The sequence below is a fragment of the Ctenopharyngodon idella genome, chromosome 22 (assembly GCF_019924925.1).
Source record: "Ctenopharyngodon idella isolate HZGC_01 chromosome 22, HZGC01, whole genome shotgun sequence".
NCBI lineage: Eukaryota > Metazoa > Chordata > Actinopteri > Cypriniformes > Xenocyprididae > Ctenopharyngodon > Ctenopharyngodon idella.
In genome coordinates, this window is record NC_067241.1 from 11,454,159 (window position 1) to 11,478,850 (window position 24,692).

General features: G+C 37.6%; 1 protein-coding gene and 2 long non-coding RNA genes across 5 annotated transcripts in view; 1 reads left to right on the top strand and 2 right to left on the bottom strand.

The window, feature by feature from the left end:
* Positions 1 to 24,692, top strand: part of LOC127505495 (uncharacterized) — an 81,079-nt gene that overhangs the window by 38,013 nt on the left and 18,374 nt on the right. Inside the window, exon 4 of one of the 3 annotated variants that reach the window (XR_007927719.1) lies at positions 23,312 to 23,524. The exons of 1 other annotated variant lie outside the window; for it this stretch is intronic. This is a non-coding gene — a long non-coding RNA (uncharacterized LOC127505495). Of the gene's footprint in view, positions 1 to 22,518; positions 22,672 to 23,311; positions 23,525 to 24,692 lie in introns of those variants that run through there. One more of the 3 variants, XR_007927720.1, reaches the window with a different exon arrangement.
* LOC127505496 (uncharacterized) lies at positions 282 to 5,631 on the bottom strand. The gene is made up of 3 exons (XR_007927721.1): positions 4,395 to 5,631; positions 3,030 to 3,189; positions 282 to 496 (listed from the first exon to the last, which is right to left on the bottom strand). It is a non-coding gene; the product is annotated as an uncharacterized LOC127505496 (long non-coding RNA).
* On the bottom strand, positions 6,972 to 16,867 carry klf15 (Kruppel-like factor 15). Its single transcript, XM_051881081.1, has 3 exons — positions 16,563 to 16,867; positions 13,200 to 14,454; positions 6,972 to 9,356 (listed from the first exon to the last, which is right to left on the bottom strand). Exons 2-3 carry the CDS (start codon positions 14,375 to 14,377, stop codon positions 9,188 to 9,190), a joined length of 1,347 nt encoding a protein of 448 aa, XP_051737041.1. The 5' UTR covers positions 14,378 to 14,454; positions 16,563 to 16,867; the 3' UTR covers positions 6,972 to 9,187.

Consider the following 24,692-nt stretch of genomic DNA (forward strand, 5'->3'; position numbering starts at 1 on the left):
CTCAGCCATCAAATTATGGCCACCGTGTAAGTTGTTGTAAATTGCTTTAGCTCTATATGGGGAAACGCTCACAGAAACCCGTCTGTCTGCAGTTTTATTATGTAAGAAAGGTCCATAAAAGTTTAGGAGAACAATGTGATGAGAATCATTTGCATTTCCTCCACATATCGGAAGAATACTTGGCATGCATCATAGTGCTCAGACTATATAATAAAAAACAAATTGCATGTGATGTGCTTCCAGACATTTGGATATGACAAAAAACATGGTCAAATAAAGCATCTGGCATTATTTCTTTATTTCATTATTGATTACTCAGTTCAAGTGTTGAAACTGCAGTGTTCCCAAGAGCTGACCAAATATACTTTCTTGCATGCAACAGGCTCACATGCATGTGATGAGCAAATATTTTTCATCAGGATATTTTCCATAGGTTCCAGATGAGGTCAGTGGGTTTAGAAATCATCGGTTCTGGTCTCACATGGAGAATGGCTTTCTGAGATTTAAAAAAAAAAAAAAAATCTTAAAGGGATAATTCACCCAAAACTTACAAATCTGACATTTACTCACCCTCATGTCATTCCAATCCTCTATGACATACATTCTTCTGTGAATCACAACCAATATTTTCAACAATGTTTCTGTGGGTTTTTTTTTATCCCTACAATAAAAGTCAGTGGGGTCCAATCTTGGTTATACAACCTGTTCGAAAACAGTCATTATTCTTGCAGTACTTTTTTTTTTTTTTTTTAAATATAACACTTATACCTATCTGTATCAAACAAAGAAACAAGCAAAATAGAAACACAAACACTAATACACACACAACATACATCCATGGATCACCCGAGACAGACTAAACTGCATGTCTCAGCGATGTAAACGCTGCACAGCTCTGTGAAATGAGGCCATCACATTATGCAATATTAAACAGTCTTCAGAATCCCTCCTGATGAGGGATTTTGCACAACGAATTGAATCTATTCTCTCTCTCTCTCTCTCTCTCTCTCTCTCTCTCTCTCACACACACACACACACACACACGTTGGGGCTTTGAGCCAATAACCTTCAGCAGAGTGAAATGAGTGCATGTCTCCTCCTTTTGCTCTTGTAACACCATACTGTCTAATGATAACCCCTGTCCGTGCCAGCCTCAGTCAGCTGGTAATATATTTCTTAATCTGTATCGAAGTGGAACAGAGGTGCCACGGGGGTTTATGAGTTAGTTATTCATTCCCAGTGCAAAAAAAAAGATATATTTATTCTCTGCAGTAAATACATCACAGCAGTATCTCCAAATACTTTTATGTTTTTTGAAATAAGCCTCTTATGCTCATCAAGGCTGCATTTATTTGATCAAAAATACAACAAAACAGTAAATATTATTCCAATTTAAAATTTTAATATATTTTCAAATATAATTTACTCCTATGATCAAAGCTGAATTTTCATCATCATTACTCCAGTCTTCAGTGTCACATGATCCTTCAGTAATCAAATGCTAATTTGCTGCTCAAGAAACATTTTTTCAATTTAACACCTTGCTTAATAAAAGTATTTTAAAAAGTATTAAAAGAATTTTAAAAGAAAAGAAATACTGATGTGAGATATTAGACAGGGTTTTTCTGTGCTTGACAACTTGTATTGTGTTGCTGTCCTCTCTCTTCAGCAATCAATTGCCTTTCCTTTGAACTGTGAAGGAAAAAAAGGGCTTCACAGCTAACAAATGCACTTCTGTTTTCAGGCTTGTACTCGCCAGGGAAAGGAATGGCTGCCAAGGTTTGAAGCCTGATGCAGGCCACATTTACACTGCAGACCTTGATGCCCAGTTCTGACTTGATGATTATATCTGATTTTTTTTTGACAACCAGCTTTTAAAAGTGACCCATATCTGATATCTGCATTCTATACACTTGGCGAAACAACCCAAGGTAGATTTACTGACCCGGAAAAGCTTACACCGTGTCTACACCAGACGCAACTTTTATCGCGTCGCGCCGCAACAGCTAAAAGCTGTCTACACTGAACGCGACAAGACGACCGTTGGAAAGCACTTGGACTACGTAAGAAATAGAACGGGAAATCCGTTGACTGTCGGGAATCTGTCGTGTTGCGTCGTGCCGAATCCAGTGTAGACAAAATCACGGATTATAACGGGTTATATTGTCTTTTGTCCACTCGCATCCAGTGTAGACACGGTGTTAGGCTGAAAAGGAAGTAAAAATGGCATGATTTGCAATGGACGCAGATGAACTGATAAAACAAGCTTTTGCTTTCCGCACCATCTTTAAAGGTCAGCAAAACAATAGGTCTCTTAAGGCGGGGAAAATGAGGAGAGTCCTTGGCTGCGTTCAACTCCACTTTTAGACACGCTCACGAATTTCCCTAAGCACTTCCGCTCGGGGGAATCCCCGCCGCCATTTTGAAGTGTGTTCCACTTCGTGAAGTGGACGAGGGAAGTTTATATGGACAGACCCTTGTCCCCTCGATTTTGACAGAGGGAGTGAGTCTACTTCGATGTACATATTTCCATACATAATAAAACGTAATTTTGTGGCAAAAATATGGAAATAATTTGTTGTTTTTATTCTATTGTTTATCATATTTTTTTGCTTGGTCAGTGTCATTGTGGGTTTTGGTTCTTTTGCTGTTGTAAGGACCTTTTGAAATAACTGAAATCATTTGGTGAAGTGATATGGAACTGTAATGCGGTCAAGACCTGCTAGAACTACTTTAGGCGTGCTTTTCCCTGAAAATAATTGCACACCTTAGAACGTTCATCAACCAATCAGATTCAAGCATTTAACAGCCCCGTAGTATAAATAATGTTTTTATGTTAACGTTTAGCCAAAGCTCTGAGAATGGGTATGGAGGTGCACCAGTGTATTCAAGTTTATTTCTACAAAATCAGGGATGTATGTGAACACAGAGAACATTTTGTGCACAAATATGACTGCATCCACCAAACCAGGCTTTGCCGTCATCCCTTCAGACTAATAGTAAATTAGAGGCATAGACAGTTTTATTACCGGAAGAAAAGAATGTGTCTCAGGTTGGAAAAAGAGGTGAGAGGAGCTGCCAACATCTTCTCCATTTCTTCAAGATGTTTCTAGACTGAGATCTTGATGAAGAGATCAAGTTTATACACATTTATATCCTTTGGACTTGGATCTAAAATCCTGATCCCTCCTGCAAGACAAAATGAATCCCGTTCGCATGAAGTTTGGATATGACAACATGAAAACTGAATAACAGAGAGAGAGAGAGAGAGAGAGAGAGCCTTCAGAAAACTTGACCACAGCAACAATGTTCAAATCTGTGTTTTATTATCTGGGATGAATCTGATGGTAATGTTGTGGTCAGAGGTTCGATTAAGAATCCTACAAATGTTCACCGCAAAGCTGTGAGTTATAATGAAATCCTGTGCAGAGGGAACAAAAGCAAAGCAATATGTGCAGGAATATTCATAAATCATCTCACACATGTACACCAGTGAGATGTTTTTCAAACCAAAGTTGTCAGCTTCCAGTGAGAATTAAAAAAAGCTCTGCTTTCTCATGGTCAGTGGAGTCATGAAGAATGATAATTTATTATAATTTCATGTATTATAAACTTGTTCTACTATAAAAATATTAGTTCATGTGATGGAATACTTTTAATATTTTAAAGGAGTAGATACTTTTTTACATGTATAGCCAGTCATAGATATTATATTATATTATATTATATTATATTATATTATATTATATTATATTATTATACAGCATTTTTATATTATAGAAATATTATTTAATATATTAATAAGATGTTAATATTAATTTATTATAATTTTTCATTAAAAATATTACATGAAATTAAAATTAATTTTAAAACATTTTTTTTTATTAACAATCAGTTTTATATAAAAATATTTTAATTGATCTTTGTCCTTGAATTTTGGTTTCTCTATTTATGTGACATCATTTAAGTTGTCGGTTCAAAAGTTAATAGTTAATAGGGTTTTCGTATTTACCTTTTTTCCCTTCACATACACACACACATACGCACACACACAAATATATAAAGTGCTTTTAATAAGTAAATACATAAATAATAATTTATTTCTACTATTTTAGTAAATATTTTATATTTTTAATACTTATTTTTTCCCCAATATTTATAGCAGTGTTTTATTCATATATTATTATAAATTGCACAATGCGATTGATTAACACTTAAAGACATTCATCGCCTAATAGAATGTTTAAAATCTTACAGAAATTTACCAAATGGAAAATGCAGCCTTATCCAGGTTTCACTGAATGCCTCATTTGTAATCGGCTCCATTTAATCGTTAATAGAATAAGTCACCACATAATTTCCCGTGACCTGTCATTCGCTTGACTCAAACTTACCTTGGTGGCATGACAGATGGATGTACTCTTTCCAACAATGGCAAAGGCTCCAAAAATAAATCTGTCAAATATCTGGAAGACCATTGCATTTCCCTAAGCACAGCAAGACCCGGAGAGCAGAGGAAATATAGTTCCCTAAACAACTGCGAGTGTTGAAGCCACCACGGGAAGACTGATTAATAGCTTTAAACCGAAATAAAATGATAAAACACGTTCATTTAATAAGTTGCCAGGATAGTATAATAAATCAAGAACTTGCTGACATAAATAGAATAGGTGCATTATATGCAATAAGCATTACTGCAAACGACACTGAAAGTTAATATCTTACTATGAACCTAAATTTGCCAGCACTCTGTAAACAGCTGACTCTCCTCAAAGACCTCATGATCTGTGTTATATGCAACAAGAAAACAATAAAAAACAGTCCATTTTCGAGGACCAAATCTGGAGTCATCCTAACAGGACTGCCGTTTATGGTCAAACAGGTCCAAGATCAGTCATATTAGCTAACGTCTGGAGATATTGGCAATCTACTGAGGATCGCCTTCATACCAGTGAGCCTGTCCAACAGATGGCCATAAAAAGAACATCACTTCACTGCATTCTTCTCTTCCTGACTCCCTCCCTCTCATCTTTAGGAGTGCCACATGTGGTCAGGGGCTTGTGAAGGGAGCAATATAAATTGGAGTTGTCAGCCATAAACATCAGGGCCCTTCACGAGCATCATACTCAATATGTCCTTATCCAGGGTGACTCAGCATAAACAACATGCACTGGACTCCTGTACTATTGGTTGTTGTTCTTGCTGGAGATGTTGTTTAGATGTTAGTGAATCTGATTATGTTGCAGACACAGGTTTGTCTGGCCTAGAGTACAAGTAGTCATTCCTTGAAAGAGAATAAACACAAAAATCCAATTTAAAAAAAAAAAAAAAACACACAAAAATCAAGTATTAAAGTGTTAGTTCACCCAAAAATGAAAATTCTGTCATTAATTACTCACCCTCGTGTCGTTCCACACCCCTAAGACCTTTGTTCATCTTCGGAACACAAATTAAGATATTTTTGATGAAATCCGATGGCTCAGTGAGGCCTGCATTGACAGCAAAATAATTAACACTTTCAATGCCCAGACATATTTAAAACAGTTCATGTGACTACAGTGGTTCAACCTTAATGTTATGAAGCAACGAGAATACTTTATTTGCGCCAAAAAACAAAATAACGACTTTATTCAACCATATCTAGTAATGGGCGATTTCAAAGCACTGCTTTATGAAGCTTCAAAGCTTTACAAATCTTTTGTTTCGAATCAGTGGTTCGAAGCATGTATCAAACTGCCAAAGTCACGCCCCCCAGTGGTGAACCATTGAAATTTCGAAACACTTATGACGTAACGAAGCCTCGTTTACTGAAATCACGTGACTTTGGCAGTTTGATACACTCTCCGAACCACTGATTCGAAACAGAGGATTTGTAAAGCTTTGAAGCTTCATGAAGCAGTGTTTTGAAAACGCCCATCACTAGATATTGTTGAATAAAGTCGTTATTTTGTTTTTTTGGTGCACAAAAAGTATTCTTGTCACTTCATAACATTAAGGTTGAACCACTGTAGTCACATGAACTGTTTTAAAATTTGTCTTTAGTAGCTTTTTGGGCATTGAAAGTGTTAATTGTCTTGCTGGCAATGCAGGCCTCACTCAGCCATTGGGACTTTATCAAAAATATCTTAATTTGTGTTCTGAAGATGTACGAAGGTCTTACGGGTGTGTAACGACATGAGGGTGAGTAATTAATGACAGAATTTTAATTTTTGGGTGAACTAACCCTTTAAGTGTTTTGAAACCTTACATATATTTATTGAAAATAATTTTTTATATATTACATTTTTTTAATAAATATTTATACATATAAATTATATTTATTTTTATTTATAATAAATATTATAAAAACATTTATAATATCAATATTGATTTTAATATTTAATTTATTATATATTATAAATATATATTAAATTAAAATGCTGTTTTTCTAAAATAAATCTTTTATCAGTAACATAAGTATCAAATAAGGTTCATCTGTAAAAGATTTAAAAGATATCTTTTATGACATCTTAACCTTTACTGTTTGGCTCACTTATACTCTTTAAAGAAATGCACATGGCTGCTTAATTGCTTTCTTTCTTTAGGAAGTGAGTGGTTTCAGTGTAGGATTTGGAATTATAAGGCACAATTTCTCTCTTGACCCCTTGCATAGTATTTTAAATTGGTACAACTATAATTAGACATCACTGGTATGAGGCCATGAATCATTCTAAGGCAAGAGTGTATATCAGAAGTCAGGCCAGAAACATACTCTACACAAGTGCACAAAGATGAAACGCACTGCAATTGAAACTATTTTAATTAAATTACTCCGCGAGATTCACTTCTTCAAACTGGAAATAGAAAACAGACAGTGCAGTGCATAACCACTTTCCATTCACATAAAATCGATCATGTAGCTTTTGCATTGATATACTTCAGTATCTTTTGAGCCTAAGCTACAAGAAAACAGAGTAACTCGAAAACAAAAAGTTCTTATTTTCAATTTATTTGTAAATGTATCTGATGTATATCAAGAAAAATATATAATATTTATTTATATATATATATATATATATATATATATATATATATATATATATATATTGAATTGTTATTATGTACATTGGTTTACATTTTACAGGGGACATTTATACAATCAAAGATATGAGATACGTCAGTAAAAGAATATCCGGTACTCTCTGATCCAACAACATTTTGTACAAAGTCTGTACATACAGTATACATACATTCAATGTTGGCCATAAGCACCGATTTCACCTAGAATTTCATGTAGACGGCAAGGAATGCATCACTAACAGTACGCAGCTTCCGCCTGGGTGTCTGACGTAATTTTACTGTGATTTAAGCGAGTGAACAATGGAACCAATCATGGACTCTTTGCATGGTTTCCTCTTTCAGAGAGCAACAAAAACATGTTTGGCACTGGTTTGTTTGTTAAAACAGGCACAAACAGCAGCAAAACATTCATATACTGTATGTAGACAAATGTGTTTCCTTCATTCCTAGAGGAATCTTCTGGTTTGCGAGAGGTCTGAGTGGTTCTAGTTTCGTTCTGCTATGCGATATCTGATCTGAGATCAGATTTCCTGACCACAACAGTTGCTAAATATTATAAGCAGAGCAGCAAAACGATACCATAATCATTTCTACGTGTTCCTCTAAACCACAGTCGAATAAGAGCGCAAGTATTGAACCAGAAGAGAAGATTGGTTCTTTAAACTCTAGAGTTCCTGTCATCACACTATACGTGTATATATATACGTGGATGATCTATAGGTGCCGCCGGCTGTTGTGCATGTTGGCGCAGTACAAAGAGCAACAAGTTGATTCATCACCTGAGGCACTCTGGGTAACTTTGTAGTTTTTCCATTCGGGCTATATTGTTTTGGCAAAAACAGATTGCATAGAACAGATTGCATTGCCAAGGTTGATCCGAAGCTCTCCTAAAAATCCAATTATACAACACTGTATAATTTCTTTAAATATTAGCACTAACTATCAGCACCCCCACTGGATATTACACGCATTCTTTAGAGAACACATGGTCAGCATGCCCTATCAGTAGTCAAGCTGTGTCCATGACTACAGTTCCCATGAAGAATGTCCTGTTTGAACTCCAGATGAGTTCCAGACTACATTTCCCAAGCATAAGGATTTGACCTGCAAGTGTCCCCTGTGTGGGAGCTCGCGGTTGAGGCTGGTTAGTACCTTGCAATTCCAGTTTCTGTCATTCAAGCTTGTCTCGCGGAGACATTTTGGCAGATCATGAAATAGTCCCAGGTCAAAAGTACTGTTTGAGGCAGGTTAGAAAGGGCTGATACGTCTGTTTTGACCTAGCTTAGCTATCAACTGACTCGCTTGGATCATCGGATTTCTCAGATATGAAATGTGTTGCATTGCTGTCGAAAATATTTTCTAACCACAAATGCCTTGGCCAAAGCTGCAAACATTTAGATTAGAGAAAGGCCTGGAAGGTCTTTTTTTTAATGAAAGCAACCAATGAAATGACAAGAATGAAGAATGAAATGAAGAAAAGTTATGTATTAACAACATCAGGGAAAAAAATTCAATACTGATCAAAAGGCCAATTCACATACGACAAATGTGCGTGTTTTGACTTCCATTGATTTGCTCTATGGTCTGTCCGAGAGGCGTTTCACAGTATACAACTGAAAGTCAAGAGGAAAAGCCTCCATGTTTGCCAATAGCTTATAATGGCACAGTCCTACCGATCAGTAGTTCAAATGAACCCGAGTTTTTTTTTTTTTTTTTTTTTTTTTTTTTTTTTTTTTTTTTGGTTTAGAGGAGCTAAACACGTTGCGTTGGCAAAAAGAAGTGACTTTATCATGATATTGAACAAGGAATGTTGATGACTGGCAGATACATCAACAATTCACACCTCAAAGTACAACAAAAAAAATACTTTGAACTTTACATGTTGCAAAAAAACTTGTTCTTGGAACATAGAAAACAATCATGAACACTACAAAAATACAATCTACAAGCTTACAATATCTGTGAGGCCGACAAGTCAAGTAACAGTTTCAGAACAAACTCTTCTTCAGTTCATCCCTCACGTAATAAATTATCACAGTACCACAAATTATTCTGTCCTTCTCTCTCTCTTTCTTTTGTTCGTCCGTTTCTATCTCTATCTCTCTCCATGGTGGGGGGTTGTGTGGGGTCAGTGTGCAGTGCGCGCTGTCCTGCTGCTTCGTGGAAAGCGATGGACTTTGATGTGTTTGGACAGGTGATCGCTGCGGGCAAATTTCTTCTCGCAGACGGGGCACTGGTAGGGCTTAACTCCAGAGTGAGACCGACGATGCCGTGACAGCTCGTCCGACCGGGAGAATCTGCAAGAAGAATCCAGAGATAAAGCCAAATATCAATGGTTGTGCACTGATCCGATTCATTTTTAGCATTTTTTTTTTTTTTTTTTCTGTGAAGCTCCTTTGGAGCAATATGCATTGTGAAAAGCTCTGTACTAACTTGGCTTTTTGCTTTCTTTGGTATTTTGATTTATGACCATGTCTAAAAAAAGAAGACGGCCTAAATGCTTCAGTTACAGTTGTTTTGAAGTCAACATTTACTCTGTATGTTCCTCGTCTTGCTCTTCGTAATCATTCATATAAGTATACCAACTTATTCCGCCTCTGAAACAACTATCTTCTTTCTTTTCAAAATCATTCTCCTATGTTATGACATTTTTTCTAATTGAATATCATTTTTTCATAAAGTAATGCATCAGATTATGGAAGAAAAGTTTGTGAAAAGAAGTCATGCATTGCTTAAATCAGTCAATCATTAGATTAACATTTTGGAAATGCAAAACTGAGCAAAACAGATCATAAATCAAAGTCTTCTTGGACAAGAGAGCTCATTATTCACATTAATAAACCCTACTGCACATCTTTCCCAGTGTCTTCCCTTATATTTGGGATTTTGTAAGAGCAATCGTCACTGTGAAATCAGACAAAAGGTGAAAATAGTGCTGGAGTTACTGAGTAACAAAATGAAAAGCACTGAATCAGTGACAGGGAAAACTCTTTCCCAGGCTTTGAGTTGAATTGCTTGATAGGGAGTGCATGAAATATCCATTTAAACTGTCAAACAATTGCTCAGTGTCTTCACAACTGAGCAGCAAATGGTTTGAGCTCGGAGCAGATCTAATGAGCAACTATATTTAACCCGCCGCTTAACTCAGTGCTCAAGTTCCAAAAGAAGATTTGCACCACATTCATGACTGTTAATGTTTTCTGAAAGCAACTAAAAGAACCAAGACCCAGGAGGGGGAGAACAAACACACAACACATTTTTAGTAAATATGGAAGCATTTTCTTTAACTTATTTTGCAGTTCTCTCTTACTCAAGTTATACCATATACCCTGCACAGACCAAAGTAATAGACACTCTTGGGAAATTAGTTATATTACATCTCTGGTGTACAACTTTACACTACCTTTATACTACCAATAGACAACTTATGCAATAAAAAGCATCTGAAGATAGTGTGTACTTCTTTCTGAAATGAGAAAACCAGGAGAACAAACTCTTGCTCAACCCCATGCCATGGTTTCACATGAATCCATAGGCGAGGAGGTATCTGTTTCTAATGTCCCGGGAACATGTGTAGAGTATTTGCAAGGCTATAAAAAACAGTCTCTCTCTCTCCTGCTTGGCTTTTCTTCCAGTTTTACAACAAGCTTAGACAGGAAGAGTACAGTTGCAGCTATGCTAACAGTAATGCGCTAGCTTTGTGCTCAATCCAAAAATAAAACCCTTGCAGCGACAACATGACTAACAAAACTAACAAGATGATTCTCACCTTGATACTCAAAAGAGAAGATATCATCATCTTACTCACACAGCATAGGTTAACTATGATGCCAAGCAAACTGCTGATGGTTTTTTGACTGACAAAGTATCTCACATTCTGAAATACCACATGCATGGTATGCGAATAAGTCTTTGAAGCAAGTTGGGATAGGATGGTGGTGGACTAATTGTTGCCCTGTGGGATAGGATGGGATGAGGTGCCCCTCCTTGTTGGACGTCAGAGCTCACAAACAGAGCTGTTCCAGCACGCTCTACAGCATATGCTATTAACTTTCATTCAAATGCACTCATTTTTGCATTGTGGATGAAGAGTTATTCATTTGCAATCGATTATATATATGCTCTCAACTTTATTCCAAATCTGTATTTTCCATTTCAAAACCAGATGAGTTTCTCTGTTACACACATATGTTGATACTGCAAACCGTAGCAGCTTTTCATGCAGGTTTTGTCCTCTATTAACCTTTGTGTGCAAGTTGTATAAAATAAAGTATGTACTTCCTGGTTTGTTGACCCACTAAGAGAAATAGCAAAGCACAGGACGTGTGTGCAAAGACATTAGCATCCTGAAGCTAAGTCAACTGGTGTGTTTTCCAGTCAAGTACCATGTTTAAAGCTATTGTGTGTGCTTTTAGGTCTAAGAAACTTCCAATCCAAGTGTAAGCATGGTTTTGTGTGTTTGTGTCACTTGGACACATTTATTTGCGGAGTACCAAAGGAATGCTAAAAATGCTGGCAAAGCATTGCTGCAGCCAGGCTTGAGGCAGCCAATGGGGCATACTTCTGTTGCTTTCTTCCCTACATCCATTTCCTGACAGTGTCCCGAAGACCTCAGTCAGACTGCTGAAGGACAGTCACTGCCAACTGCTATCCAGAAGCAAGGCTAACCAAGGTCACTGATAACAACAGACCTCTCGAACAGAAAGTCTTATCATAATTGATTAGAGGCCTCTCTTTCAGCATTAACCCGTTTTTGCTGTTTTACAATAATTAGGTAATCTTGGCGACTCGGACATGAAACTAGACAAACCAGTGGATCATTTACAGAAACTAACATCTGAAAGAGGGACTTGGAACCTGGTAATAGCTAAATCAGGGATACTACTACGACCAAGTGCTTGAAGAATGTAGTTACTCAAACTTGATAACTAATGCAATCAATTGAAGATTACACTTTCAGAGTAAACATCACCCACAAGCATACAAAAATATAAGAACCAAACTCGTCTCTGTCAAAGACCGGCACTTGAAACTTTATCTGTCCTGTCAGTCCTGACCTCACTACAACTGCTGGTGCACTTTACACAGTATCCAGGCCTGCTCAAAGAGATTGGAGCTGGACATAGACTAAGAGTAAACAAATGAATAGGGCAAAGTCTGCCTCTTCAAAGACTTTATCTAATCTGCAAACAGCAGAGATAACACAAAACAAGTCCCAAAATCTAAGGACAAATTGTGAATGAAATTTACAGCTACAATACAAAGTGATTATGGAGCAATGTTGGGGGAGTAAAGTAGCGACGCTACTAACTAAATTACCTTTATCAATAATGTGATTATAGTTCAGCTGTTTTCAAAATAGTATAGTTTTTGCAGTAACATGCCAAATTTTCCAATGAGTGCCGGTGTAGCATGACCCAATTGCATGTTAAATCGCATTATATTTTAAATGCAACATTACAGCCAAGCAATTAATGGTAATAATCAAACTTGCTCTACTAAACTGTACATGCTATACTTTATATATAACACTGCAAAGTCTGATTCATTCTTGTGAGTCAGTTCATGCAATTCAGGGGTGTCCAATCCTGCTCCTGGAGGGCCACTTTCCTGCAGAGTTTAGCTCAAATCAGAATCAACCACACCTGAACCAGCTAATCAAGGTCCTCAGGATTACTAGAAACTTCCAAGCAAGTGTGTTGGGGTAGGCTGGAGCTAAACTCTGCAGGACACTGGCCCTTGAGGAGCAGGGTTGGACACCCCTAATGTAATTGGTTCATGGCAACAATGTGCACTAACATTTAAAACTTACAAAAGCATTCCTTAAAAGCAAGGAATATGAGTAATAAGCTAGCATGTCTTTAGATTTGGCTAGTCCACAGCCCTAAGTAGCCTCTGTTTGAAGTTCATTCATGGACAACAAAGATAATGATGTACCACACTGCTTTCGCAATAACTACAACTTATTGGAGTGAAAGCCCTTTGTACACATACAGACCCTAACAGCTAACCTCAGTGTTTGAGTGGGGGGAAAAAACACATTTGTAACTGTACAGAAGAAAAATCTGTTGCCTGATCTGTCCAAACAACATTTTCAAAGACAATGTATAAGTTGTGGACACCTGCCCTTAAGCTCTCACCTCCAGCCACAGCCAGGCCAAGTGCAGGCAAATGGTTTCTCGCCTGTGTGTCTCCTCAGGTGTGCCTTCAGGTGGCTGCTCTTGGTGTACATCTTGGCACAGCCAGGAAAAGTACACTTGTGCATTTTTATAAGATCAGCTACTGAGCTCTTTTGGAATTTGTGACCCCCAACTACAAGTCCTGTGCCCTGGCCGTCACCTGTTCCATTCTCCCCAAGACCTAAAGGCTTAGCGGCAATGGGAACCGGGGCAATACGAACAAACTTGGAGGAAGAGCTGTTAAGGCTGGCTTGTGGGATCACCTGAGGTACCAGGGCAAAAGTTTGACCCTGGATGTTGACAAGGAGCTGGGTTATTTTGATGTCCGAGGCAGGTTGTGGTGTTGGTGGCGAGGGGGCTGTTTTAGGGCTCAATTCCTGTTTCACTTGAATGGGCTGGAGCTGTAGTATCACAGGCATGCTAGGATTCTCCACCACCACAACCTTCCCAGAAGAGTCCTCCTTTTTCAGCGAGCTTTGAGGACTTGTGGAGGCCCCTACTGTGGATTGTCCACTTTTTGGATCAGAAATGGCATTGACTATGTCACTTGAAACAGGCACTGTTTGGTCTGAGCTTTGAGCCCAAGGTTCTGATGCAGCTCCTTGGATGCTCGTACAGGTGACTAGACCCTCACCGGCTTCCTCCTTCAAGGCCACCACTTCCATGTTCTCCTCCAGGAACTCTTCGATCTCCTCCAGAGTGGGCTGAAACAGTAGCCCCGCATGGTCCTCCAAATCTCCAGGGAAAACAGGGAACTCGAAGCACTCCTCTTTGGTGGTGCGGTCCCGTCGTGACTCCCAAGCCAGACCCATGGGAAGGACAGGAGGGACCATGGCAGATACCGTGGTAGAAGAGAGTGAGTTTTGGCTCAAAGTCAGGGACTGAGAGTGAAGGAAGTCAAGGAGGCCATCTTGGCTTTCTCCACTTGAGTTACTCCCACAACTAGAGCCCAACACCTGAGACTCAGGGCTGGAACAGGAACGTGGGCTAGATGAGTCACTCAGGTTATCCTCTGAGAATGGAGATGGAAGCATATGGTACACCCCCTCGTCTGTCACCATATCCGATGGGTTGTGGGCTGGCAGCAAAAAAGTGTAAGGAAAGAAAGTCTCTGCATCAAGCAGCAAGTGATCCACCATTCCTGGCTACTGCCTGTCCGTAGCACGGCGGCCACTTGTACAGTTCCCTGCTATTAATGATTCCGGCCTTTCTCTGTCTATAAAAAAACAAGAAACAAATTTGAGATTAGCGATAATTTGACATTTTGTAGATGGATAACATTCAAAACGATTTACTATACAACAGTTTTAATGGATGTCCAACTGAAGCAACTTTGAGACCAGATTTCTGATCTTAGTCAGTATGTTTACATGCACTTTCAAGTTAAATTTCAGTCAGACTAAAACAATAATTTGTAATAATTTAATCCGACTGAATTCATACCAGTCCAGTTTTTGCGAAGTATGCCTGAACAGATCTAGATAGCTTGATGTCATTCAACATGTACTGTACACATGCGTTAATCAGACTACGATTAGCATTGGCATTTTACACACACTCCGAAAGATAGAGGTGATGTGCAATGTGCGTTTAATCCTTCAAATATTCAATGACTTTGCAAAAACCAGCTGTAGTCAGGTTCCAAAAGTGCATCTAAACATACTCGATGCTAGGCCAAATTATGATTCAATGACTCTGTTTCACTTCACAAGAATATTTTAGAAAACAGCCAAGTAGCAGCTAATGGCTAAGCTACCATCAACTCCAGCCTTGTGGATGTGTGACACTGGAAACAATTTAGCTGTATACATCAAAGCTAAAATAAGCTTGCTATAAGCTAACCCCATTTAGACAAGATAGCATTGTGTGCACACAAAGAGTCTCAGATTATTGTGCTTGATTTGAAGCAGATGATAATTGGAAACCAAGCACATAAAATGATCCTGTTATGTGTGACAACCCTGTTTAATCAATAAACTATGTTCAATAGCTTAGACTTTTGTCTTTTTTTCTGTGTTCTACTTGATACATAAAATATGTTTGGTTTTCACTCTGAGGTGTCTTTCTTGTTAGCATAAAAGACCAACTGTAGTGCTGCTATCAGCATATCAACAGAATGTAAGACATTCAAGAAAGCAACATTGTTCATTTCTGGGAATTTGACCACCAAAGCCTAACTTCAATACTGAAGCTAGTAATTTCATTATAGCATTCCTTGGCCCATGCACTGAAATAAAAAGAAAAAAAGAAAGAAAATCTGTAGCTACAGCAATGCAATGACCACTCCAAAAGAGATTTGACACATACTGTCATAATAAGAAGTATTAAGTATTTACCAAATGTAAATGCTAAAACAATTATGAAACATAAAACAACTCATGAAACAGCAAAAATGTAAATGGTAATGTACACTCATGGTAATGATTGACAACAAGACCCAATCTTTCTATAAGCAAACATAAAAGTCTATCTCATCCTTAAAACATACACTAAAGGTCTATAGATCTGTCATTACACTTCGCCACAGGTTGCTGAAGTAGCTCATTAATCAGTACTGCAAACTTTAATTGGTGATTAATCGCGTTGGTGATTCTAGCGCCCCCTGTCTGCTGCAGAATGACCGAGAATAACCCTGACATCTACAGGCAGTGTCAACACCCACATGTGTCCACTGCAAACTCAGGAGGAGACATTATTTTTCAAATACCCTTAGACACTTTAAAATCACTTTAAATATCCCGTTAATTACTTCACGTTAGGCATCACGTGTTTCCATCTATTTTACTTGCCACAATCATGTCAGTAATTTATAATAAAAAGTTTTCCGTTTTTTCAGAACTTGATTTTCCTCAGTAAAAAAGTCATAGTGGTCAAAATATGCATTGAACGTACTCCAGGTATTAACTTTGGTTATACTTAAAAATCTTAGTGAGATGATTTAAGTGAAGCATTCATGTTTCGGAAGTGTACTTATTAATAATTATGCACTACATTACTACACATGCAAAATTACTTGCACATAAGTGATTATTTATAACTACAAAACAAATGTGCACCGTACAATAAAGTTCGAAATATGCAACGTTTTATGTAATAAGCTATTACATAAATATTTAATATAGGTTATAATATGGTTTACCCAGCCCTCGCTTTCTCTATCTTTATATAGGTAAACTCAATAAACAGGCCTACAATTAATTCTGGCTGTTTTGCTTTTTTATATATTCTGCATTATCTGCCTCACGTTTCGACGCAGCAAATAGTTGCACGCATGCCACGCGACTACTCGACGCGTAATGAAAGCATAAAAACAAGCAAACTTACCTCTCTAAATCACTCGCATTAATCCTTGCTGTTTAAAGTTCTAGTACGATCCTTTTCTCTTTGCTGAAGAATGCTTCATTAGCCGTTAAATGTGCCCTTGAGACATGAAGTGTCTCATGGCAGATCATGCTCTCCTCTCTGTAGTATTACGCTGCTGTCACACGATCTTGTCTTGTGGGCTTTAAGAGTAGATTTGGGGAAGGCTGCTGAAGGCTCGTCTGCTCCACACGCTGGGATTGGTGGACCTGTCGACGGAGGCAGGTCTCTTGCCTTTTGTCGTCAATGAACAGCTTTTACACAGTTGCTTCTGTCAACTGTCCGACTGAAGGAACTTTAACTCCTGCAGTGGTGCTGTAATATCAGTGCTTCTGGCAAAGTTAGATTGCTGAAGAGGAGTTCAAAGTGCAAACGTTGTCATTATTGTGACTACCATTAATGAAGTGAGCATTTTATTTTACATTTTAATAGCACTATAATACAATAAACTCATCTCAAATGGCATGAGTGTTGAGGGATTAATCTGATAAGATTACTGCTGGCAATTTAATATGGGATTTAAGTACTGACCTCATAAAGACAAACTGCATATCATGCATTTGAATGTGATAAAATGTTAATGGCTACCCGATTCATGCTTTTTTCCATTGATAAATAAGCTATGGGACTCTAAAACAATTTCTGTGCCTTGGCTTAACTTTTAACCAGTCTAACTTAAATGTACAGGAGGGAAGGAAGACTTTGAACCAGCCTTTTTCTGCAACTTTTCCATGGTGTGTCCAAAGCTCATGAGAGAAAAAAACAAGGCATTCACATTTAAGTCAAACAACTCCAATCAGTACAATAAGTACTGACAATAGGCACTCAAATAGGTCAAAACAATGTTGCTAGATAAGAATTTCAGCCTGCTTAGAAATACAAGGTATTTGAGCATTAATGTAATATAGAAAACAATGACATTTGTATATTGCAGTATATAAGTGGCGTGCAGCCGTGCACTTATTGATAATGAACTACATATTTATAGCACTGAATATTTGTTCCATCATTATTGCAATTAAACACACATACACATATATACATACACATATACATAACATTATGACCACCTTCCTAATATTGTGTTGGTCCCCCTTTTGCTGCCAGAACAGCCCTGACCCGTCCAGGCATGGACTCCACTAGACCCCTGAAGGTGTGCTGTGGTATCTGGCACCAAGATGTTAGCAGCAGATCCTTTAAGTCCTGTAAGATGCGAGGTGGAGCCTCCATGGATCGGACTTGTTTGTCCGATCCAGCATTAACTTCTTGAGCAATTTGAGTTACAGTATCTCTTCTGTTGGATCGGACCACACAAGCTAGCCTTCACTCCCCACGTGCATCAATGAACCTTGGCCGCCCATGACCATTCACTACTGTTCTTTCCTTGGAACACTTTTGATAGATACTGACCACTGCAGACCGGGAACACCCCACAAGAGCTGCAGTTTTGGAGATGCTCTGACCCAGTCGTCTAGCCATCTCAATTTGGCCCTTCTCAAACTCTTCTAACACATCAACTTTGAGGACAAAATGTTCACTTGCTGCCTAATATATCCCACCCACTAACAGATGGCATGATGAAAAGGTAATTAGTGTTATTCACTTCACCTGTCAGTGGTCATAATGTTATGCCTGACCGGTGTGTGTGTATATATGTATATGTATATATATATATAGAGAGAGAGAGAGAGAGAGAGAGATAAAAGAATGTTAAAATTACGTTAGTTTCCTGTGATGGGTAGGTTTAGGTATTGTGTAGGGAAGAGCCACACTATAGTGACTTAAGATTTTGTCAAACATTCTTATGTATGATTTTTAAAATGTTGTCTTTGTGGGGTCCGCCTGAAGGATCTAACTATCTTAGTGGGGTTATTTGGACACCACAAAGGATGCAATACCAGAATATCTTTGACCTTGTGGGGACATTTTTTGGTCCCCATGAGTAAAACAGCTTATAAATAATACTAAATGTTTTTTTGAAAATGTAAAAATGCAGAAAGTTTAGGGGTTAGAATATACAGTTTGTACAGTATAAAAATCATTATGTCTATGCAAAGTCAACATAAAACATGGAATCCCGACAGATAGATAGATAGATAGATAACGAGATAGATAGATAGATCACAAGATAGATAGATGTGTTGTTAAGGATCATCTTGGAAGCAGCTTACACACAAGGTGTTGTTGTTGTTTTCCACTTGTGGCTGTATGAAGTCACACAGTGTATTTTTAGTAGGGGGGGGGGGTCTCAGCTAACTGACCTCTTCAGTGCACTGTCTCTTCAGACAGTATTTTGTTTTTATATGGTGTACTAGAAGCCAAGTAAGACCCAAAGGTCTTCAAGATCTAAAGTGAGCAGTTTCATACTTGTACTGCGGTGAAGAGGGCACAGTTAAGGTGCCAATGGGTGATTAAGTCATGACAGAGGGCAAACACGGACCTGTCAGCTGAAGAGAGTCAACCTATGTTTGCATAATTGACTTTATGACTGCCAAATATTTTTGAACTTGAAAGCAAAACTTTGGTCAAAACTAGTTTTGGAAGAAATACTGAGGTGTAGCATTCTCTAGTCTAAGACATGTAAATTTGTTTTCTTATATTGCCTGAAAAACTGTGTAATGGCCAGGTATAGTAAGTGTTGTTTTGTAAATACTTATAGTATATCAATTCTACTAAGGTAAGGTAACAAACAAAGAAAAAGACACAATTTATCATGAAGGCACCAAAAATATTAACAGGGCTGCAATACCAGATTTGAATGAACTACTTTAGAGCGGCACTGCAGAACAGAGGAGGAAATAGAGGAAGGAAACACCTCTAAACTCTCAAAGTTCAAACTGGGGTCAATGAAAAAAATGAATTAATTAATTCATAAATAATAATAATAATAATAATAATTATTATTATTATTATTATTATTATAGCTGCATTTATATTTTAAGAAGTGGTCCTTTACAAAGAGGCCTTGGCATCAAGAAGTTTGAAAAGCCCTATTTCAGAGAGACTCTAAGCAAGAAACCTGAGGATCCAAGCTGCCCAGATCTCTTTCTGAACCGTATGACGCGTACCAAACAAACCCAGTAAAGTGATGATGTTGGTCACCAACACAGTCTGCAAAAGGCACACCACAATTGCAAACACCACAATACCGCCACCAACTGCTTGCAGAACTGAGAAGAAAGACAAAGGAGACTAAATTCATCAGCCGGGGAGACATCAGGACACAGCTGTCATCAAGAAAGACATGGGTGAGTTCCAGTGACTCTGAGTCTGAGTAACAGACTGTCACAGTCCCTGGAAAAAACAGAGAGTACAGGTCATCAAAAATGCTACTGGATTAGCTGATTTATTTATTTATTAATAAATTTTGAAGCAAACACTGGACTCATCATAGTGGACATATACTCTAAAATATAATGGTTCCACAAAGGTTTTGCAGTCTGATGCCATCAAATAACTTCATTGGATGCTGTAGGAGTATGAAGTTCAGTGGTTAAAAAACATCTATGGACTGCTGCTTCAAAGAACCCAGAGGGGCTTCTGCTGTTAACAGATGATGCCTGGAACCAATAAACTGACCTGAAGAAACCTATAATGTAACAAGACGAACAAGAACAGTCAACTTAAAACCACTATATATACCACGAAAAAGGGTTCTAAGGTGCTGCAAAGAACCACTGAAGAAAATTTACAGAGACAAGCCAGTCACTAAACAAGACGAGGCCACATGTTATGTAAGATGTTTTCTGAACGCTAATGCTGCCTGAAATCACCACATGGCTCGTCCCCTGCTGAACTTCCTCTCGTTTACTATGTGTGTTAAGCAGCTAAGAGTGTTTCTGTATCTGCTTTAGAGGATTACTGTACAGCCTTTCACCCACTTCCTATGATAGCAGACCAGGCTGTGTGTGTCCAGGTGATATGAGATTAAACAAATATAGTATCGCTTTTCAGTTTTTCTATAAAAACAAGCACTTTAAATAACAAAAAAGGAAAAATAAAGACGATAAAGAGAGTTCATTAAAAGTCAAATAAGCTATAGTTTTAAAAATCATGAAATGGTGTTCACATCTCATTTTACTTGCATATTGTGAAACAGGATATACTGTATAAGGGGGTGTTTACATGACAAAGTTTTCAACTAAAAACATAAAACTTTTTATGCGTTTTAGCCATTCGTTTACATGACAACAACATTTTGGGGGCCTGAAAATGCAAACTTTTGAAAATGGGTGCAAATTGAACATTTTTGAAAACGATACTGTTAAATTTGTGAAAACAGTGACATGCGCATGCATATTACGTGTTCAGTTTATAGGCGCATAGTGTTTATTTAGAAAGTGACATCACCAACTACTGGCCTGGCATACATAATAAAGCATTTTTAGTAATTTTCGCAGATCCGTGTGAACGGGATAGTTTTGACAACATTCTCGTCTGTACACTAAACTTTTAAAAAAAATGCAATGAAAAACTTGTGTAAACAACCCCTAAGACATCAGGTCATTTCTCTACACAAAGTGACTGTAGGACTGTGACTGTTTAAATCTATTTAAAAAAATATGATGTTTATCAGGCTTTGCATATATTTTCAAATTAGGAAAACAAGGAGAAATGAACACTGTTATGACATGTGTTACTAAAAGTGCATTAGTATCGCAAAACACAAAGGGGGACAGAGGCCACAGCTTTCAGCACAGTTCACTGCAGGACACACTACGGTCCCTTAGGATACATAAATCTTTGTCCCTTACTTTTCTTAGTTTGTTTATACCAGAAAAACAACACACCCAGGGTTCAAGGGACACTTGCTCTCTGATTGTCCTCAAGGTCATTTTTACCCACAGTGTGGTCAACAAGTAAACTTACACAGAATGAAAATTGCTGTTTTCCCTCTGCAATCAAAGTTCAAAGAACATATTCACAGGGGGTCAGTGCTGTTTTTGTCCCAAAGAAGCATAACAATGACTATAGTCATAGTAAATTACATTACATGTAACAATAATAATAATAATTATTATAATACTTATAATTATTAGGCCTATTATTATTAAATAATATGTATGTAACTGAGCAGATCTCGCCCCCCATTGACTACCATAGTATGTTTTTTCCCTACTATGGTAGTCAGTAGGAGGCGAGATCTGCTTGGTTACTGACATTCTTCCAAATATCTTCCTTTGTGTTCAGCAGAGCAAAGAAATGTATACAGGTTTGGAACTACTTGAGGGTGAGTAAATGATGACAGAATTTTCATTTTTGGGTGAACTATCCCTTTAAATATTTAAAATGATTAAATTATGTTTATATTATATTATACAATTCTGTATGAATGATAGTATTAATGTTACAGGTAAAGTTATTTGGATTATTTTTTTCAGAAATGCAGTCAACAAAACATGTTCTTTTTCTTCTTTGTAATGGTTAAAATAACATGGAATCCTGTCAGTCAACCCTTAGTAACCCTTGAACTGTCAACCACCTGTCATCTTGTTACACCTCTATGACGTCAGAGCCATATCAGCAACAAAAACAAGCCAACAGCTGAAGTGTCCTTTCAGCAACCATTATCAACTGACAAACACATCTCTAATTTTATCAAACTGAACATATTTTTATCACCGATGGTAATAGTCCATAGATAATAGAGTGTAATTTTTAAAAAAAGGCACAGTGTGCTGGTGGGAGCATAATTTGAGCCCAAAAGGTACTTATTATGTAAATGTCACTAGCAGGGTATCATTAGGAAAGGAGAAAACTTTAGTGTAGTCGAATACTGGGTCAAAATAAAGTACTTACATATCTTTCACTTATCTATAAATACCAGCAACCTGGACATGTTAATTTCCTCCCCCAGTGACAGGTAGAGTGGGAGGCCATTTCGTCTCAAGACACTAAACTCTTTCTGAACTTTATGCAGGTCACAACAGCAGAGGATAACTGGACAAAATCAACTATATCCCTGGAATACTGAATGAGAAAACACATAAAATACAGACTATTAAAAGAAGAACAAAAAAGATCCATTGCAATGAAATATGAAATTATCAGAATCATTATAATAAAATGGATAAGGTGGTCTCCAAGCAAGGTCTATCTTGTGTTTAGCTGTTTGCATACTGGTCTCACAGTCTGACCAGCTAAAAGTACCTGAAACCCCTCTAAAACCAGTCAACAGACCTGCAAACATTTTTTTTAGCATATCACAGAATGCTTTTGGTCCCATTAAGGCAATAGTTCACCAAAACATCATAATTTGGTCATCATTTACTGATAAAAGCATCTGAAATTTTGCAGATTGTCTAGATTGCTTTCTAGAAAACATAAGTATATTGTGACTGACAATCAAGCTCCAAAAAGCACAAAAAGTGCTATAAAGGTATTAAAGAAGTCTTCTATAATTATATTGAACCACCACAACTGAAATTTAGTCAATATTAAAAAAAAATAAAAAAAATAATGCAACTTTCCAATTTAGCTCACTTGAAAGTCTGTAAACACAAACATCTATTCTTACACAAGAAGTTAATTTATTTTATGAATGTCAGACAATTTTAAAGTTGGAGGAGAAAATGAGATGGAGTTTTTCTCCCTACGTCACACGTGACCTTTCCAGCGTCATTACGTAATGTGTGGCGCATTGCAGAGCTAGTGCAAGAGGAGCATTTGTGGTTAAAAAGTATATACTTTTTTTTTTTTTTTTTTTTTTTTAGAAAATGACGTGATCGTTTTACTTGACAAGACCCTTATTCCTCGGCTGGGATTGTGTAGAGCCCTTTGAAGCTGCACTGAAACTGCAATTTGGACATTAAACCCATTGAACCCCAGTGAAGTCCACTATATGGAGAAAAATCCTGGAATGTTTTCCTCAAAAAATTTGTTTTCGACTGACGAAAGAAAGACATAAACATCTTGGATGACATGGGGTGAGTAAATTATCAGGAAATTTTAATTCTTAAGTGAACTAATCCTTTAATGTGATTTTAAACCATTCAAGCCAAAAACAACAAGTGAACAAACAGTTGAGGAAGAAAGTGACAGTAGCCTAATAAACCTGCAGCAGTCTGTATCATTAATGTTAATCAAAGAACAAAAGACAAAAAAAAAAAAAAAAAAATCACTCACTGATCTTGACTGAACTTTTGGAATCGAAACTGGGAATCGATAAGAATCAGAATAGTTAAACCGAATCGGAATCACTACAATTCAAACGATACCCAAAGCTAATCAGGAGTGTCTTTAGCACAAGGCCCCCATGATACATGATAAGGGCCCACGCTGCAGTCACTGAAAGCTACGATGCTGAACTTCAGCAGGGCTTGAGAAGACAGCAGGCTGATGGGAACACCCTCCGTGAGAGCGAAGGCCTCAAGCCTCTCACACACAGTGAGGCTGAACCAGCGAAACGACCTGCTGTTAAACCAGCATGCTAATGTCACAAGAGGAGTTATAATTGTTTTAATATTCATTTCTAGATATCCTGTTGTTCCACTCTTAATAATATCACCTTGTTGTTGCCCACGCTGGGTGTGGAGCTCAAACCCTGTGAAGCTGATTAAAGGTGATGAGGTCATTTTTTTCAATATTAAAATACTTTCTCATATCCCAGCAGAGAGCAATCCCTGCATCCAAATATGCCAACTATATAGTAGGCAAAAAAACAGTATGTGAGCCAAGTAGTATGTCCGAATGCATAGTAAAAGTAACCGAATGACCTACTACTTCCAGTGAGATTCTGAAGTGTACATATGATGGACACTTTTCTATCCCATTAGGCCATGGGAGAGGATTACTGAATGGCAGTGAAGCGACACAACTGACACTGTAGGTCACATGACAGTGACGAACAACATGGTTCATTCATACTACACACATGCTACACTAAGTAGGTTTCAAACTAAATACCTACTGTACAGTATGTGACTTTGGACGCAGCGAATTTGAAGGTTGATTTTAAGGCTTTACCCATCTGGTGGATTTCAACACCATTATGTGAACAAAAAGCCTGTTTCAGCATTCAGAAGTAGGCAGCTATGTTTCTGACTAAAAAACAGATATTTCATTTTATTATAGTAGATATTGCACCAGCTGACA